The following is an 18,562-nucleotide window of genomic DNA, read 5'->3' as shown; positions in this document are numbered from 1 at the left end:
ACACATATTGAGCATCTATGGGACACTAGATAACACCCGTTAGTGATAGATGATCTTCATAACTCACATGTTGGTTTACCACTTCATTTTATTAACTCTCACTTATTAGACAGCAGTTTATTAGTGCAGTGCTTTGCACTACAACAACAGCTAACTTCTTCAGGGCTGACTGTGTGACAGATTTCCCAGTGCTAGCCTTTTGGGGATTTTTCTGAAGAAAGGACTGCACATATGATTTGTTTATGCATTGAAAGGTAGACAGAAACAACAGAAAAAATGAGAGGCTGCTTGGTTTTCTGTGCATGCAGCCCTCTGTACAAAGCTGACTAAGCCTCACCTGTTCTCTTCCCTGAAAGCATAGAAAGGTAAAAAATTCATCACTGACCTTGAGGTCAGAGGAACTGGGAGGGGGTGCAGAACTTGCATCCTGACCCTCATCTCCCCTTTGACAGCATGGGACTAGAATAAGTAATTACCTGATCACCACCCACTCATGGTCATTCTATTTGGGGTTTAGAGCTGTACAAATCATGATTCTTGTAAGGAATGAGAGGTATGTGATCAGAGCATCAAGAGGGGCTGGAGAATTCCTAGTCCTGAGTCTTACAAATGCTGCCTTTATATTCTGATTTGTAGATGGAGAATATTCTTCTAGTCAGTGTTTTGTTTGTTCGTTTGTTTAATATGTTTGTAATACTTACAAGTGCTTGGGATATACTTCCTAAGTATGCCTGAGGAACTGAGATAAAGGCTTGTGGCACCATCCCCAAGTATTTAAAGAATGTTCCTGACAGATTGCTAGCTTGCTTCCAAGCGTCCAACATACCAGAGTTAGTCTGCCCACTACACTGCTTCTCTGAGAAGCAGAAGATTAATTTTAAAATTCTGGTTCTGACCTGCAAGACCTCCAGTGGTCCAGCTCCCGCACACAAGCACAAGATCTTTTCCCCAACTGCACTGCAGATTGCAGTCCACTCATCATCTACTACTGAGTACCAACATCCCAAAGAACTTCCCCTTTTTTTTTGCATTACACATCTGGAATGCTTTGCCAATTTCTAGCCCGTTGACTCAGGACAAGATTTTTTACACACAAATGCCACTCTGGGACACCGCAGCATGTACCAGCCCATTGCTGATATAGTTATGTTCTGATTATGCTGTTATGACTTTGTTTGTAAGATACTTTACTGTATATTAAAACAATGTACATGAAGCCTCAAGACACAATACAAAGAAAAATGCATCAAAACCTCTCTGTGCTTTTTAAAATGAAATACTACCATCAGAGACATGTATTTTTAAGTTCTTTTAACAAGTGGTTTTATCCACTTTTAATAGTGGTTAAATCAAATCACAACACACCTTTTAGCACTAATGAACTGCTCAGCAAGAAGGCACTTGCTCAGTAACATGATTTTTTAGGGGGAAAAAAAGTGCTATCAGAAAGCATGTTTCAAATTAATTGAACAGAGCAATAATGACTTAAATGTCACACAGTAGATAAAATGAGGAGTTATTAGTTTTAGCAGTGATATATTTGTTTGTGCTGTTTTATGTTGTGTTTCATTTGAAACAGCACATTTAGAGAGCATTAACTTTTCTACGCTTATAGAGGTGCATGCATGCATCAATATTGTGTGCATAGCTTAGCTGTGTGAACCAATGTATTAAAAATATGTACTTTCATACATTCTGAATAATGAGGTATAAACCTCCAGCTTAAGACTGCCTTGTATTCAGCTGGCACAGGCAGTAAAAATGTGTCTCCTTTAATGCTTTTCTTAAAACTTACTCACTCTTTGAGACAAGAGGACTCAAGAGAGCAACTTCACAGGTCAGGTCGTGTTTGTACCAGTAGTGGTGTTAGACAGTAATGCACAGGGCAGTTTTCTTTACCTCGCTGCTGCAAAGGTCCACTCAGCCCATATACATCCATCCAAAAATACATTTTTCCATAGTGATTAGAACAACTTTGGCCTTGTCTTTGTTGTGTGAAATACAAATTCAAACAACACTAGAATTAAAATACTACTGCTCTGAAATTGTGATTGTTAGAGTTCAAGCTGACTAATTCTTGTTTCAGTTAATTAAACAGTTCTGCTCACTTCCAATTTTGATAATTTTTCATAAAATGCCACCAATTTGTATCAGTGATGAAATCTTATGCCAAAGAGTTCCAGATTAAGAATTTTGTTTAAAACACTTTTGAGACTCTTACCTCCACAAGTAAACAAGCCTCAAATCAGTTGTTCTCCAAATGCATCTCATCTCTTACCATCTCTGCAATAAGACTGATACCTTTTTGTTGTAACTTTGCCTTTTAAAGAGCTTATTGATTTTCTTTAGTATTCTGTGTACAAGAAACACATGGAGTAGAACAAATGCCTTTAGAATTTGCTATTTTCTTGACATGTAACATTTCCCATAAATGTGACCAAATTAGCATTAATAAATTTGGAGGCCAAAGACCTACTTGTTGACTAAAATTGAATGGTTTGAATAGCTCAGAATCATCTTGTCTTTGGCAGTATAATCTCTAGTATCAGAGAGGATTTCCTTTGCAATCTATTTGTTCTACTGTTTTAGAATGTGATTTTGAGTTATTTTTGGGTTTTTTTAGCTGCGACATAATTCAAAGGAAGAATTTAAAATGTCAGAATTAGAGAGTTTGTAACTTCCTAATAGTTGTTGAGACTTCACTACATTAGCTTTCCCTAGGGATTTGTGTGTGAAGCAAGATTTAGATTCACTGTGAGCCGCCCTGCAGAGATCCTTCTTTCAAGGTTCTGGAGGACGAAAAGCTGGACATGAGCCTACCAGTTGCATGTGGAGCACCGAAAGACAACCATGTCCCAAGTTGCATCCTAACCAGCCTGGTCAGCAGATGGAAGGAGGAGGAGGATTGAAGGATGAGAAGGTCTGTTCTGACCTCCTGAGACCTTCACCTGGGGTTTTGTGTCCAGCTCTGGGGTCCTCAGCACAAGAAAGGCAGGAACCTCCTGGAGTGAGTCCAGATGAAGTCTGCAAAGGTGATCACAGGACTGGAGCACCTGTGCAAAAGAGACAGGCTGAGAAAGTTGGCAATCATCAGTCCAGAGAAGAGAAAGCTCCTAGGAGACCTTAGAGCCCCTTCACCTAAAGAGGGCGTTATAAGAGCAATAATGAATTTTTACACAGGCAGATAGTGACAGGACCAGGACAAGCAGTTTTAAACTGAAAGTGGAGAGATTTAGATTAGATGTTAAGGAGAAGTTCCTTACTGTGAGCGTGGTGAGGGAAACTGGATGGACACTCCATCCCTGGAAGGCCAGACTGGACAGGACTCTAAACAACCTGCTCTAATGAAAGGTGTCCCTGACATGGTACAGGCTTGGAATGAGATTATCCATACAGATCCTTCCAGCTCAAACCATCTTGCGACCCTCCTAGGTTTCTCAGGAGGCAGATAAAACTTGCCAAAATACGAACAGACGTTAAATATTTTCTACAGAAATACTATTTATCTATTCAAGCAGAATGCTCCTATTTGTTTCCAATTCATGCATAAAGGACCACAAAGACGCATTTGAAACCGCACGATTTACGACAAAACTTGAGCAACTGTTCCCCGTGGCTGTTTTGGGACGGACTACCCAGGAGTATCCCTTTCGGACCGAGCCAGGAAGTGCGCAGTACTGAGTATTCTGCAAGGAGAACACCTATTTCCCCCGGGCCAAGCGATTCCGCCTCGTTCCTCGGAGGGCCTCCCTTAGGTACCGCTAACCGCGGCCAGGACCGCGTACCGGCCCAGCCACCCTTCCGACCTCAGTCCGCACCACTGCACATGCGCAACGCCGGCGCGGGAGAGAGCGCTGTGACCTCGGCGCATGCGCACCTCCTGCTTCCCACCACTCCTCCGCCGGGCTCCGTTCACGCTGCCTCCGTGTCGGACCCCTCCCCGCTCCGCCCGCTCCTCTCCGGTGCTCCAGCGGTGCCGTGCCTCACGCGGGGAGTCGCGAGTTGGAGAAACTCCGCGCTCGGGGCGACCTCCCGCGTCACGTGGTTGGGGTCGCGGCGGTGCCGTGCCCGGAACAGGCTGGCTACGCGACGCCTGAGAGGGCTGTCGCCAAGGGGCCCGTGGCCCGTGCGCCGTGGCAGGCGTCTCTACCTGCTCCGCTTGTCGCGGGCCGGCGGGGGTGGAGCGGTGGGGCCGGGGCTGTCCGTCGCGGTGCCGTCCCAGCGCTCCGGAGCCCCGCCCGCGCAGGCAGCTGGTCGGACAGCTCTGGCGGGCCTTGTTGGCGGCGGGATCCGGGCGTGACCTCGGGGTGCGCTGGTCGGGAGCGGCGAGCGGGCGGATATATGTGCCGGGAGTGGGGACGAGCTGGACGGCAGCGGCGGCTGGCGGGGCCGAGGCGGGCGCCATGGTGAGCGGGGCGGCTGAGTCCGCTCGCCTCCCTTGAATCGGGGCTAAGCTGTTGCAGGCCCCGGTCCCTGGCTCTTGGGACAGCTCGGGGGTTTGGGCGCGTCAGGGGCAGGGAGGCAGCGGCGTGACACTATCGAGCTCTGCAGTTGGCGCTCGTGAACAGAACACCGCGGCGTCTGCGGCATTCCGCGGTCTAATGTCGATACGGTTCCACTGCCCAGTGCTGCTTTTCCGCTGGCAAGTAGAGTGAGCCACTGCACTTAGTGCTCTGTAGCGGGGTTAGGATGTCTCTGTATAAATGCACAAGATTCTTTTCCCTCTCTATAACTACCTGACAGGAGATTGTAGTGGGGTGGGGGCTGGTCTCTTCTACCCTGCCTGCAGTGAGATGCAGGGAAATGGCCTCAAGCGAAGAGATTGGAAATACAAATTTCTACACATACTAGAAAAAAGAAAATTCATTGTTTGAGTGGTCAGGCATTGGAATAAGTTGCCCAACGAGGTGGTGGAGTCACGATCCATGGAAGTGTTTTAGAAACGTTTGAACCTGGTGCTCGGTGATGTGTTTTAGAGGTTCAGGGATTACAGTGGCAGTGCTGGGTTGCCATTTGGTCTTGATGATCCTAAGTTCTTTTCAGCATTGATTCTATGAGTAGAACTGTCTTGTCGGGTCTCCTTAAATCCTCTGTAAATGGAGTGTGTATGTGATCTTCGATGTATCCAGAAACCTTTGCCATATGCTTTGTTGTTCATTGCCACAAGTTTGCTCTTGGTGCTCTGGATCATGTCACAGCAGCCATGTGTGCGATGGCAGCGCGTGAGTGTTGTAGAATCACAGTACAGTTGGGTCTGGAGAGGATCTCATGAAAAGAGTCCCACCTCAAATCGCTTATTTGCAGCAAGTATTTCAGCACAGCTACAATTTATTGGGCTTAATGTAGTGCACAATAAATGACCTTGTAACACAGTAGAATTAAGTTTGGTGTAATTCCTACTAACAATGTAGCCTTGTTGGATATATGTTGATTCAATAGAGCAGGCTAAGTATTTAATGAATATTAAATTATATAAAGATGTATCTCTGTAGAGGTATGCTGAATTTTGTTATTAGGTCTTAGCATTTAAAACACTGGAATTGATTTGCTTAGCCTTGAATGTACTTATATTTGAGATATGAGGAACAGAGTCTGCAGGTATAAAAACGTATTTTGTGTGTGCCATTAATATATTTCTCTTCCATATGACTATATGAATTTAAGTGTCAATATGTCATTTTAGCTATGGCACCAGTGTTTGTTCATTGATCTAAGTCTTAAGAAATGCACTTTACAAGTAAATTTTTGATAAAATTTGCCTTTTAACTGTTCTCCTACTTAGAAGTTTAATCATGTTGTTTCACTAAAGTAGTTTTTATAGTGTAAATTCTTGTATATGAAAGAAATTGTGATTTCTTTATAATTTTTGAAAAAATTTATGATTTTTTTCTCATGAAGTCTTTTACTTTTTTCTTTTTTTTTTTTTTTTTTCTTTTCCACAGGGGTTAAAATACTTATTCAAAAGGCCTTGAGATGCTCCTCTCATTTGTAGGAGTCCGTGAGTGCTGTGGTCTAGTATGGGAAGCTACATTTGGAAAATTGCAAGCAAAAAAGTTTTTCCTTTCAGTGTAGGTCCTTATTTAAAGTAATTGAGTGCTTGCTTGTGTGGCCTAATGGGGTTGAAAGATCAGGTCCAGTTTTCTTTACTGTGTGCTGGCAGTGTGGGCAAATAACCTTTGTGTGTGGTTCCATGACAAGTGAAGGCAAAAGATGGTAGTCTACTTCTGTGCTGTTTGGAAGCTGTATTTTCAAGTTCCAAAGCAACAGGAGAATGAAACATTGATCAGTTTCTTTTGTACCAAAAGCTTAGAAATCAGGTTATAAACATCAACACCTGCTGGGATGGGACTGTCAGGACTCCTCTGTGCGGTTGCAGTGCCAGTTAGGCCATGACACTAAGCTCTGCACAAGTGTCTTAACACTTTTTAAGACCATGGTGTTTTAGAATGTTCAGCAGAGGCATTAACGTCTTCGCACTTTTTGTACTTGGAATGATTCCTGTAATGATAGAGCCTGTTCTTTAAAAAGCCAGTCTTTTAGAGAGTGGGAACTTCTGTAGTTTGTACTTGTCTGATTTGTGGAAATACTGGGCAAACGAAATTTTGAAAATCTTGGAAAAGTAATAATGGAGTATAACCTTTTCCCTGTGTAGTACATAATTTCTCTGAACTAGTTTTAGTTATAATTTAATAATATATTCTGTATATATTGGTGTTCACTGCAACAGGCATTCTGTATTGCCTTTTCAGTAATAATGATAAATTTGCATTTTTATAAATGCCCTTGTTCTGTCCCTAAGATTTCTGTAGCAATAATGTGGTTTGCCTAATGACCACTAGTTCTGTAATCTTGAACTTAGAGAGCCTCAATGGTAAATGAAGCAAGACTGTCAGGTGAAATGCTGTTCACTGACTAAAACTGTTTCGTTTCAAACAAATCACCTTGTTTCCAAGGGAGTCATGCATGTCTGAGTCCTTCTAAGCAGCAGTTTATGGTTCTTCTTTGTCTCTGTGGAAGGACACTGGTCAAGAGAGAAGTGACCTTTGGGTATGAAAGACTGTGAGGGTGAGCAGTTAGGTGATGTTATTGAACACCTGGTATATTCTTCATGCCCGTTTAAGCAACTTTTTTATAAACAGTGATAGGTGTGTGAAAATTTTAATTCAGGGAAGCCTTGGTCATGAGAATAGAAAAAACAGTAAAAATCTGATTTTTTTTTTAAAGAGTTCTCTTATCGTAGATTTCTTTTCCAAAATTAGCTGTATGAATGTCTGATTTCTACAAAACGTAGGATTTGAACTGCCTCAGGATGCTGATTATCGTAATGACTAAAGATATCTGTGAAAGTAGTAGTTTTCACAGGAACCATTCACTTTAAGATGTTGTACAGCAAGTTCACTTTTCTTGGCCATCCTGTATAATATTTTCTACTATTTAGGAAACAATTCTGAATTGCATTTATGTTTCAGGGGAACGCTATTTTGCTCTTGCAAGCTGGAGCTTTAACATGGACATAAGGAGAAAAATTTTCATATGAAGAAAAAATTATACGGGGAAGTCTCATTTACAGGAAAAGCAGTAATGTGTCAGCTATTAAATGGCATTTCAAAGCGGATTTATCTTCCAGACTTCACAAATACCATTGCACTTTTAAAATTGCAGGAGATAGGAGTATTTGTTATATTCTCTTAAAAATCTTGGTGGCCACTACTATTACAATGCCTTTTCAGTTTCTTACTTGAAAAATCATCAGCCATATTAGTGTGTTTGTGTGCTACCACTGAAAGGTATTATTATGGCCTGTATTAACATCTGTAGGATGCTCAAGTACAGTTGTGTTAAAATCTTGTTTTTACAAGACTTGCCACTTCAGAAAGTAAGCAGTGGGCGTTAAATTTCTGAAGGTGAAGTTGTGAATGGGATTCTACCAGCTGTTTTTCAGTCGTGCAGTTGTATCCCTACTGCAGTCCTGGTGCAACAGCAGTTGGCTTCAGCTCAAGGCCCTCATCTTGTAATGGAGGAGATGGTTACTGTATGAGAACAAGTAGTTTCAAAGTCCTGTGTAAAGCTGGTATTTGAATTATTTGTAATAGGTAGATAAGTGGTAAAAGGAAGAAAAGATGGAAACCCGTGCCCTTTTACCACAGGTAAGGAGGAATGACCTTGGGCAAGGTCAAAATAAGGAGACTGGAGTGGTGTCTTTGCATAATATAATCAACCTTGTCTATCTTTTTATTTCATGTTCTATAAATCATGTAATGATGAAAAGAAAAATGTTCTTTAGGTAGAAGTACTTTGAAAAATTTGTTGGGTTTTTTTTCTTACTGTGAGGGAGCTGTTGGTGTTTTATAAGTACACTCACTGTGTAGATAAGAGTATTGTAACTTTATCTTAATTACTTATTCTTAGTTTTTGTCCTTCTACTAATCAGTAAGTCTGTCTCCAGGTATGTACTATAAAGGGCTGAAAACCAAAGTCCAGGTTACACTTTTTTCAACCTTACACTTTTGCATTTTCAGCCTGCCATTTCTTTCCTACCAATTTTAAGAAATCTGTCAAGCTTCACATTAGTGTAACTGCTGAAACTATTCTTGTGGACTACTTAATGTGTTCTCTGCTATGTTTTATTTAAAGCTTTTATGTAAAGTGTGTTATGTTACTCAAACAAAGGTAGGAATGTCACGGTTGCTGGAGGGTCAGGAAGTGAACATAGTCCTCAAGACTTCTGAGACACCTCTCATCAAAGATCTTCCTCTGTGGCAGAAAGACAGACAGACTGCATTTTATTAGACTGTGTTGTTGCTGCATGGCTGTACCATTTCAGTCTTGTTTTTGACCAGGAGGTTGCTTGCCAGCCTGTGTTTTGCAGAAAAACTGACTTACATAGTCAGCTTTGGTCCCTATGCTTCCCAGTATTAGAGAGATTGACAAAAATGTCTCTGATCAGCAGTGTGCAGACCTCTCTCTCTAGTGTCTTGAACTTGGTCTCAAGTTTCAAGCTGCAAAGCTGAAGCATGATAAGGACATGGATGTATATGGAATCAGTGTTGGAGGCCTTATGAATGGTTTCAGTTCCACAAACTATTCTGTAACTGTAGACACTTTATTTAATCTGTGCAGCAGTTCCTCATCTCTTAACAGTGAGTAGTGTTTCTCTTAGTTTTGAGTCAACCCAGTCACCAACTGTGTGCTTATTACTTCAATCAGATCAAGTGGTAGGTTCCAGGGTTTGTTTACCAGAGGTCCTCAAAACGCCCTGCGGTGTCAGCTTTGACATTGAGCATCTTCCTCAAACACATATCACTCTATTTCTCATACTGTAGATTTTTAAAGTTGTAGATTTGTGATGAAGATCTGAATCCTGTGTCCTCTAATGTGCAAGTAGAGGATGTAAGATATTGGTGGAAACCAGCACCTAATCTTCATTTATAGTTCTGAAATTAGTTGTTTTGAATTTAAACTGCTATTAGTGTAAAGTGAAGACTCAGAAGTTGGGGGAGACTGGATCTAGACAGAGCCTGAATTGAACGCTGTATTTGGGGATGGAGGGAAAATGTGTTCTAGTGTTGTAATATGGGGGTAGTTTGGGGTGTTGTACATTTTTCTGGAGTGTGTTAATTAACCTACAAGTACAGTGTAAACACATCCAGGCAGAAAGGTGGAGTTGGCAAAAAGTTGTGCTGTGCACATAGCTGGTTATTTTGACTCATTGTATTGTCTAATGTGTTCCTGTGACTAGTGTTCTTGGTAGATTGCAGGAAGATTAATGCAGTGGATTTTTTTAAAAATTTCTTGTGACAGCTTTTCTCTATTAGTATATTGCTTGTGATTAAATAGTAACCTTCAGGAATCAAGAAAAATGCCCACACATGGCATATGTGTGTATATAGATGTATATACATTTTTTAATTGCTTAAAATGTAGAAAAATACCAGAAGGTTATTAGGATATTTCCTCCACAAAGTCAAAATTAAGTTTAGAGATATCATAGGGGTTTTAGGTTTGGTTGGTTTTTTTTTTTTTTCCAAGTGGCTTAAAACTTGCTAGGTTATTTAATTTGTACACAGAAAGGTTTGCAGGTGTTTCTATTTTTATCAAATACATCAGTAACTTTATGGGATTGAGCACTATAAATTTCCGCTGGAAATGGGTATATAGGGTGCAGCAAGGCATTCAGTGGCTAAGAGGAATTGTTCCTGATGGGTTCTGTTACAATCTGCAGGCTTTATTTGAGTAAGGAAATTAGTTTCTATTGGTACACTTTTAAGTAGTCTCTTGAATTGTAAGTATTTTAGCTTAGCTAGTGGACCTGTTGCCCTATATAAAAAAACTGCCTCTTTTGCTTCTTTTTCCCTTCTCTTGTCTTAAGGCAATTTCTTTCCCTTACAGATAGGAAGCTCTAGGAGTAAATGAAGAGACATACTGGCATCTGATTAGGCTGTGCTTCTAATAAATACATTATTCTAGAGGAATATTAATGTAAGTTCACCCTGAGAGAGTGAATTCTGAGAATAATGGCTTAGTGGAGAGGCTAGATGAAGGGACAGTGATTTCTCGCTTACATTGGGTGGAAGTGGTAATAGGGCTTAGTGTGAGATGGTCAGAAGAAACATTTGATTTTAAAATTGTTTTGTACTCAAAGAGGATATACTTAGCAATTTAGTAATGTAAGTATAGCATGTATTTTATGCATGCAGCTGGTAACACTTTTTTGTTAGGAGTGCACTTCTCTTAGCTAGGAAGCTCGTGGAATTGGTTTGAGTAATCTATGTGCAGAACTATGCATAATCCTTAATAAAGATTGAGCATTCAAATATGTATAGTTCCTGATCCTAATATCAATGAAACAGAACATAAACAAAAGTGAGGCTTTACTTTTTGAGATTCCTCAAGGGGTTGATGGCACCAAAGTGTAGAAGCAGTAGAAATTCCAAAGAGGGAGGAGGTGGAGACTCGAGCACCAAAGAAACTTGCTGATATCTGACGCCCTCCAAAGGTGTTACTTCAAAGTATAAAAAAGTAGCACCTCCTTTTATTGATACATGGCACTTTTTTGTGAGACATGTGGTAACATATTGAAAGTGTTTATAAATAGTTGAAGAACATTTTATTCTGTCTTTATTTCCCTCAATTGTGTTGAATTACAGATAATAATGTATATCCAAAACATTTCATCTGCCTACGTTTTTTAATAAAAGCAGTATCTGCACAATTTGTGTTTTACTAAGGGAGAAAGCATTAATGAAGAAAAGAGTGCATGCACTTTCCTTAGTGCATTATTTAGGATGAAAGATTATACTGCTGGTAGGGAGGGGAAGGGTTGATGTAGAGTTGTAGGTTAACAGCTCATTGCATAGCAGGTGTTGGTAGAAGGGATTTGGCTTATGTGACCATGGGACACTGTTGAGGTGCAAGGATTGGTAAGACAGAGCAGTATCCACCAGATCAAGTGGGACAAGAGCATCTTTGCCAATAGTCTGGCCAAACTGTTATTTAGACTAGGATTTAGAGAGGAAATTTTGATGACCCTTAAATCAAGAGGAAAAGGTGGTGAACTGAACTGGTAAAGTAAGGATGATGATGATGTGGAGAGGAGTCCTTGAAAATGACTAATTAGAGAAGATAGAAATCCACAGATTTAGGTAAACAAAGAGGAAATGTCTGTACATACATAATGGGGTCAGCATTATGAGGGGGAGAATCTTAGACCTCTTCAGGGAGATTAGCTGTGGTGACCTGAGAATGCGTTTTCCCTTTGATGAAGTTTGTAAGTTATTGTAGCAAGTTTCAGAGAATTTTTTTTAACAGCTTTAGTATTTTGCCGGCTCACTCCCCCCATTCCTCCCCAGTGTTATCATGCCTGTTATACAGACTGTTACTAAGTTTGGTTTTTTTTAAAGATACTTCAACACTTTTCTGAAGCACATACTGACTTGTTATTAACTTACTTCTCTACAGGGTGTGATAGGTGTACAGTTGGTGGTTACCATGGTAATGGCTAGTGTCATACAGAAGATCATACCTCACTATTCTCTTGCTCGTTGGCTTCTCTGTAGTGGCAGGTAAGATAAGTGTGAATATGGTAATTATGCATCAGGGTAGTAAAAGTAATACATACTGATCTTGTTTGGGGTTTTTTTAAGTAATTGACTTTTATTAAATTTTTTACCATAGCATTGTTACACCTGATTTGTGGGCTCAAGGCAAAATGACAGTGTTGCTGTAAAAGAACATTACTTGTTTTTGCTATTAATTGTATCAGTCACAAAGTTAATTGTTGTTCAGCTCTTATATTAAAGGTACAAGGTTCATCCTTTAATATTAAAAAGCTAAATTCAATACAATATACTGAAGAATAAAAGGGTTTTCTTTTCCTCTGCACTGTCTCTGTGTTGTTGATAATCTACCTCCTGATTAGCCTTGCATATGATGAGTGCTTAGGTATTTATTAAAAATTCTGTTAATTTTTAATATGTCAAAGGACAGGATTAATATAAATTTCAGTACAGTACTTCCTTGTAGCAATAGATCAAACAGACATAATGAGTTGCAAGGGGAGCATTCCCTGTGTCGCTGTATCCATAATAATAATTTAAAACAGCAACTGTTTTGAATATGAACCACTATGTTAAATATTAAAAGGAATCATAGATACTGTGTCTTTTCATTTGGTAAGAGGAACACTTTGTATGATTAGCAGGTAGTGTGCTGTCTTTTGTAACTGTTAAAATTTTGAGAATATCAGATCCTTACTGCCTACCTTCTGAAGGAGTATCCTTGAATAATAATGTACTCCATAGGAGTATTAACAAGTCTTTGCATTGTCTTTTTTCTCTGCATCTCATAATTATCAACTTGTTCCTTTTTAATATTCCAGGTTTCATCACCCATCAAGTTGCTAATGAAAAGTGACTGTAAATGTTGTTTAGATGTATGTTAGATATAACAGAAAACAGTAATTGGCAGGTGGATGACACAAACAGGAATCATACTCTTAATTGTTGTGTGAAGTTTCACTGTTAACCATATTGGCAGGATATTGATAACCTTTCTTGTGCTCTAAAAAGAGCATGACACTAATCAATATGAAACTGGCTACCATTTATTTTTAAAGTGTGTCACCGTGAGAGTCTTTTTTTATCAGCAATTATCCAAATTGCATATTGTACCTTTTATGTCTAAGATTGATGTAAACTTTTATTTGAAAATTTAAATATCTAATTGCTCTTGCAAAATAATTTGTCAGTATTATGCCCGTGTTCTTCATTTTTGTGAAGTTTTTCACTTACTGTATCCTTGTTTTAAGGCATGCCACATGCCAGCGATAGGGAGAAGTTTGCTGTTCAAATATTTTTCAAATCCATTTCTCCATTTATCTTCGTGCATCTGCAGATTGATAAATACTTCAAGCAGGATTTCAGCACTTGTGCTTGGGTAATTCTGCTCTTACTGAAGTCAGTGGGAATTTTATTATTGCCTTCCATGTTAGTAGCTGGTTGTTGCTTTTCAGTTTCTTTTATGTATTTGATAGCACTATTTTAGTGTATTGTCATGTCAGGCACTCTGAATAATTCCCTGAATACAGGAATTGTATGAAGAATCAGAAGTAAGCCTGTGGTCTAGAAAAAAGAATAAGTCAGAAGATTGGCTGCAACAAGAATCTGAATTTTAATGGTAGAAAGAAAAGCAGTTATTTTCTTAGTTAACCTGATAACTAAGGTTATCTTTTATCTTTAACCCATTTCTTCATAGTCTTTTTGGCAGTGATATTTGAAAGACCTGTGTGGGTGGGGTGGGTTTTATAGAGGATTTTACACACGTAAGTGTGCAGGTACGGGAACACTCCTAAAGCAATCCATCTGTCTAAGAAAAAATTACCACCTGCTCCTCCTTAGCTTTGTTAGTAAACTTCAACTAATCTTTGGTATCTAACAGTGGTTTTTAAGTGACTTTGTTTGAGTGTCCTGCTTCCAAAGGATTAGCAGGCAAGACGGATCTGAAATGTCTGTGGATAGTCCTTGCTAAATGGGAGGGAGGATAAGCATGTTATCAGACAAGACAGAAACATTAAGTGACTAGTTTGTTTAAAGATGGCTGTTTGTGTTCATGGGAAGTTTGTTAAAAGGAAACAAAGACTTCTCAAAATCTAAAAGAACTGTTAGGATAGACAGATTTAAGGTAGTTACTTATTAATGGAATAAATAGCTATCACTGACTCTTGAAGAGCAATTTACATAAATTTGTTAAGAAATATGAACTTTTTCAATCAGTGCTATTTTCAGAACTTGAATGCAATTAAATAGATTTGCCAGCCTAAATATCTGCGTAGGCCTTGCATCATTTTTAACTAATAAAACATTCTCTACCAAAACATTGCTTTTTAAGTCACTCAGCTATTTCAGCTACTATGTTTTCAGGGCATGTCAGGATACAGGGGCAAATGGATGTTTTGCCGTAGATTCGTTAATGACCTTTATTCAAATTAACTAGGGCATGTCTGTGTGTCTGTTGCTATTCAGACTGACTTGGATATGTCAAAGCCACAAGGTAATCAGTTGTGGGATTTCAGTTTTAAGCATATGTAAGCTAAAACAGATATAAACTACCTTTTATTATCTCTGTCTTTATGAAAATGTTTGTCCAAGTCTTTTGGTTTTGAGATTTTAAATGTAAGATGTGTAGGGTTTATCAACTGAAAAATACCAAAACTCTTTATCCTATTAGTTCTAATTAGCTATCACTTGCAATGTCATTTTGTAGTAAAATTAGGAGCAAATTGTGGTATAATTTATGGTTTGATTTGTGTTAGCATGCTACACAGAACAAGAATTTTGTCTGTTCTGCTGCATTAGGTACCATTTCTCTGTCTGTGCAGGAAAGATTTTGAAAAGTTTTTTTATCACATAGGTGGCTTTCATCATTAGCATCCCAAGTACAGATCAGGGTGATGTGGTAAATGACAAAGCAGAAGAATATCACAGTTGCTTTGAGTCATGTGAAGGACAGAAGTTACCATCTCCAGAGTAGTTTGAGTTGGATGCAAAGCTTGTTTCTCTGATTTATTTGTGTCTCAGTCTTAAAGTCTCTTTTGCAGCAAAGTTTGCAAATCACAGATGCCTCAACTGTACTATACATAATAAAAATAAATTAATGAAGTAACTTTCACTCTTACTTATACAAAATTGAGTTCATTTTTTTGCCCATCCAAAACTGTTCATGCAAACTTTGTAATATTTGCCATTTTCAATTTTGGAACTGGCAGTGAATTCATTCAACGGAAATTTGCACTGTGCAATGGTTTGATGATTTGTTGGCTGGTATTAGCGTTCTTTTCTCTTGAAGAGTTCCCAAGATGAAGGAAGCCTTTCTAAAATGGAGCCGGGAATCAAGTGTTATTAAATGGCTTGAGATTGTTTGAGTTTTGATGCCTTCCAAATTTGCCTTTGCTAACTTTTTGAAATTGCATCTGACATCATCTCTAATTCACCAGTATGGATTTGAATGGTCCTACTTGGTGAAGTTTTCTTTATGCAAGGTGGTGGTTGAGGTTTCCTTTATCACGTATTGACCTGTGTCACTATGTGTGACAATTAGTGGCCTTCTACTTCCACACACATTTCTCATGTCTGTCCTTGTTAATACTTGGTCTCCTTTACTGCAGCATTTCAGAGTGGAGATCATAGTGATACCTGGAGATCATAGTGACTTCCCGCATCAGGACAGAATGTGGAAAAGGCTTGTTTCAGCTACTAAGATTTTTGCCATACTTAAAAATTTAGGTAAAATATACCATCTTAGACACTTAACCATCTCTGTTTGTCCTCTTCAAAATTTCCATGCCATTTGTTGCCTTTTAAATGAATGAGCAATTAATGGTGCATTGATCTATGAGAGTGAAAAGACTTGTAGGTCAATTGATTTTTTTAATAGTGCTTTTTCTAGTAGAAGTTGAAGATATCACTGAGAAATGTTTAAGGAAAGGGGTTATGATGTGCTCTGCTTAAAAAAAAACATTTGATTATGTTTGGTGATGATTATTAGATAATTGATATTTCAGATTCTGGGAAATTACTGGGTAATGTGCTTTATTAAGTTGTTTAGAATATGGTTCTAATGAGTAATTGTAGTGGTATAATTATTCTAGTGAACTTTCCCACCTTGTATGACTGTGTTTGCTGTATTCGATGATATCTTTAAAAGTTGGTGTTCAGAGACCTGAAGAGCTTTCATGTGAATGACAAAGTGGCAAAGCTTTCTAGTTATGTATAAATACCTCATTTGCTGTAGAGAACTGAACTCTAGCTGTTGTTCAGTTCAGGCAGGGTTGGTACTGATACACAAAAGTGTCTTGCTTAGGAGTGACAAATTACAGGTGTCTTAGTAAGTATATAAATCTGTGTTGTTATACAGTTTTTTGAAAGCCATGCTCTAATTTGCAAATAATGGTATTGTTTTACTTGAGGTTTTCTTTTTCTTTAGCTTACGGTGGTATCAACATCCCACTGAAGAAGAACTGCGGATTCTTGCAGGGAAGCAAAGAGGGAAAAGTAAAAAAGATAGGTAAATACTTTTTTTAAGCATGTTTTCCCCCATCTTTTGGGTTTTTTTCAGCATTATATGGTTCATCTGGTAACTTTACCAGCCTACCTTTTGTCTTAGCATAAGTTAAAAACTGCTAGTTGCATATGATGCCCTGCTTGCATTAATTGTCACAGTTCTTTATCAAAACATGTTTTATCAGTTTAACAGAGTTGGACATTCCCAAATTGTGCAGAACTGGTTAATTTCTGCCCACAAAACGGTCTGTGAAATGCTAATTCAATGGCAAGTTTTTTTAGTGAGTGTATGCATGTAGATAAAAACTGTGGAAACAAATCTTAGGATTGTAGCTTTTCATCTTGAAGTGAGAGAAGAAAGATTTGAGTATATTAGTTTAACATAGGATTACTCTAAGCCACTGCTCTTAACACAGCTGTGAAAAAGGCAAATGGGCTCTTAGGATATATTACATTAAATGTTTCTAGTGAAGAGAGAGGGAAGTATTAATCCTCTTGGACAAGACACCAACGTAGAACTTTATCTGGATTACTGTGTACAGTTCTGATCGCTTGTGTTCAAGAAAAATAAAATTTGTATGTGAAGAGGAAAAGAGAGCTGCTGGGATCATCCAGGAAACAAAGTCTGTCTTACTCAAGGGGGCTAAAAGAGCTAGGCTTTCTGAATCTATCAAAAGACAACTGAGGGGATGGAATAGCTGTCTTACCAGCTTAAGGTGGAAATAGATTTCTGGTATTCAGACATGAAGTTCCAAACAGCTGTACCAAAAGTACAGCTGCATCAAGAACTGAGACATCTTGAGGTGGTGGAACTGCCCATGTTGAATGAAATATGTCTAAATTGGCTTTGTTTATAACCAGACAATTCACTGTGATTTTCTTTTTGGCAACACAGGAGGTTTTTTCTAGTTCTGTTTCTTCTATCCCAGAATGAACTCCCTTATAAGTCTTAAGTTTTGAATTAATCTGTGCACTGCTCATATAATGTTAATTGTAATTTAATTTTTCTTCCTGTTTCCTAGCTCTTAAGCAGCATGGTTAGCAATTGTATTTGCCTCTTTTAGGTTGGAAAAGAGATCAGCCTTTGATCACATGTTAATTGCAGCTGTGAGGGCCACATCAGTCATTTGTTGAAAACCTCTAGGAATGAGACTCCACCAAATACTGCCCAGGAAGGGCAGCCCATTCCAATTCCACGACAAAAAAATTCCTCTTCAGGTCCATCCTGAACCTCCCCTGGCACAGCTTGAAGCTAGGTCCTCTTATCCTGTTACTAGTTGACCTTGAGAAGAGACCATCCCACACGGACCTATTGCCTTCCCTCAGGCAGTTGTAGAGAACAAAAAGGCTCCTTGTAAGCCTTCTTTTCTCCAGGCTGATAGCCCCTAGCTCCTTCAGCTTCCCCTCATCTAACTTGTACTCCTGACCGTTCCCCAGTTCCGTGTCCCTGGACTTGCTCGAGCACCTCAATGTCTTTCTGGTTGTGAAGGGCCCAAAACTGAACACAGGATTCTAGGTATGACCTCAGCAGTGCTGACTACAGAATACAGTCACTGCTCTGGTCCTGCTGCCCACATTATGTCTGACACAGGCCAGGATGTGCTTGGTCTTCTTGGCCCTCTAGGCCCATGCTGGCTAATGTTCAGTCACTGTTAACCAGCAGCCCCAGATCCTCTTCCACTGGGCAGTTCTCAGTGACTCTGCCCCATCCTGTAGCACTGCATAGGGTTTTTGTGACTCAGGTATAGGACCAGTACTTGGACTTGTTGAACCTCATGCCATTGTTGTCAGCCCAATCCAGCTGTCCAGATGGCTCCGAAGAGCCTTCCTGCCCTTCAGGAGATCAACATTCCCATCCAACTTAGTGTTTGGAAATTTATTGAGGGTGCCCTCCATCCCCTTGTCCAGATGATCTGTAAAGATCTTGAACAGGATGGGGCCCAGTACTGAGCCTTATGGAACACTATGAGTGACCAGCTGCCAACTTGATGCAGCATCATTCACTG

At 39.4% G+C, this 18,562-nt stretch overlaps 1 protein-coding gene across 4 annotated transcripts in view; it reads left to right on the top strand.

Annotated features, from left to right (window-relative positions):
• Nucleotides 1-4,287: 4,287 nt before the first annotated feature.
• Nucleotides 4,288-18,562, top strand: part of TMEM161B (transmembrane protein 161B) — a 48,930-nt gene continuing 34,655 nt past the window's right edge. For 2 of the 4 annotated variants that reach the window (XM_054283336.1, XM_054283334.1), the window contains exons 1-3: nt 5,990-6,068; nt 11,959-12,062; nt 16,480-16,560. In XM_054283336.1, coding sequence (XP_054139311.1) covers nt 6,018-6,068; nt 11,959-12,062; nt 16,480-16,560 — 236 coding nt within the window. In that variant the 5' untranslated portion in view covers nt 5,990-6,017. Of the gene's footprint in view, nt 4,407-5,989; nt 6,069-10,378; nt 10,480-11,958; nt 12,063-16,479; nt 16,561-18,562 lie in introns of those variants that run through there. The other 2 variants (XM_054283337.1, XM_054283335.1) reach the window with 2 other exon arrangements.

Source organism: Melozone crissalis, unplaced genomic scaffold, assembly GCF_028551555.1.
Source record: "Melozone crissalis strain CALT ecotype California unplaced genomic scaffold, PUWL_Pcris_2 ptg000036l_1, whole genome shotgun sequence".
Taxonomy (NCBI): domain Eukaryota; kingdom Metazoa; phylum Chordata; class Aves; order Passeriformes; family Passerellidae; genus Melozone; species Melozone crissalis.
The sequence above is the reverse complement of the archived record's forward strand: the minus strand, read 5'-3'. Positions and strand labels throughout refer to the sequence as shown.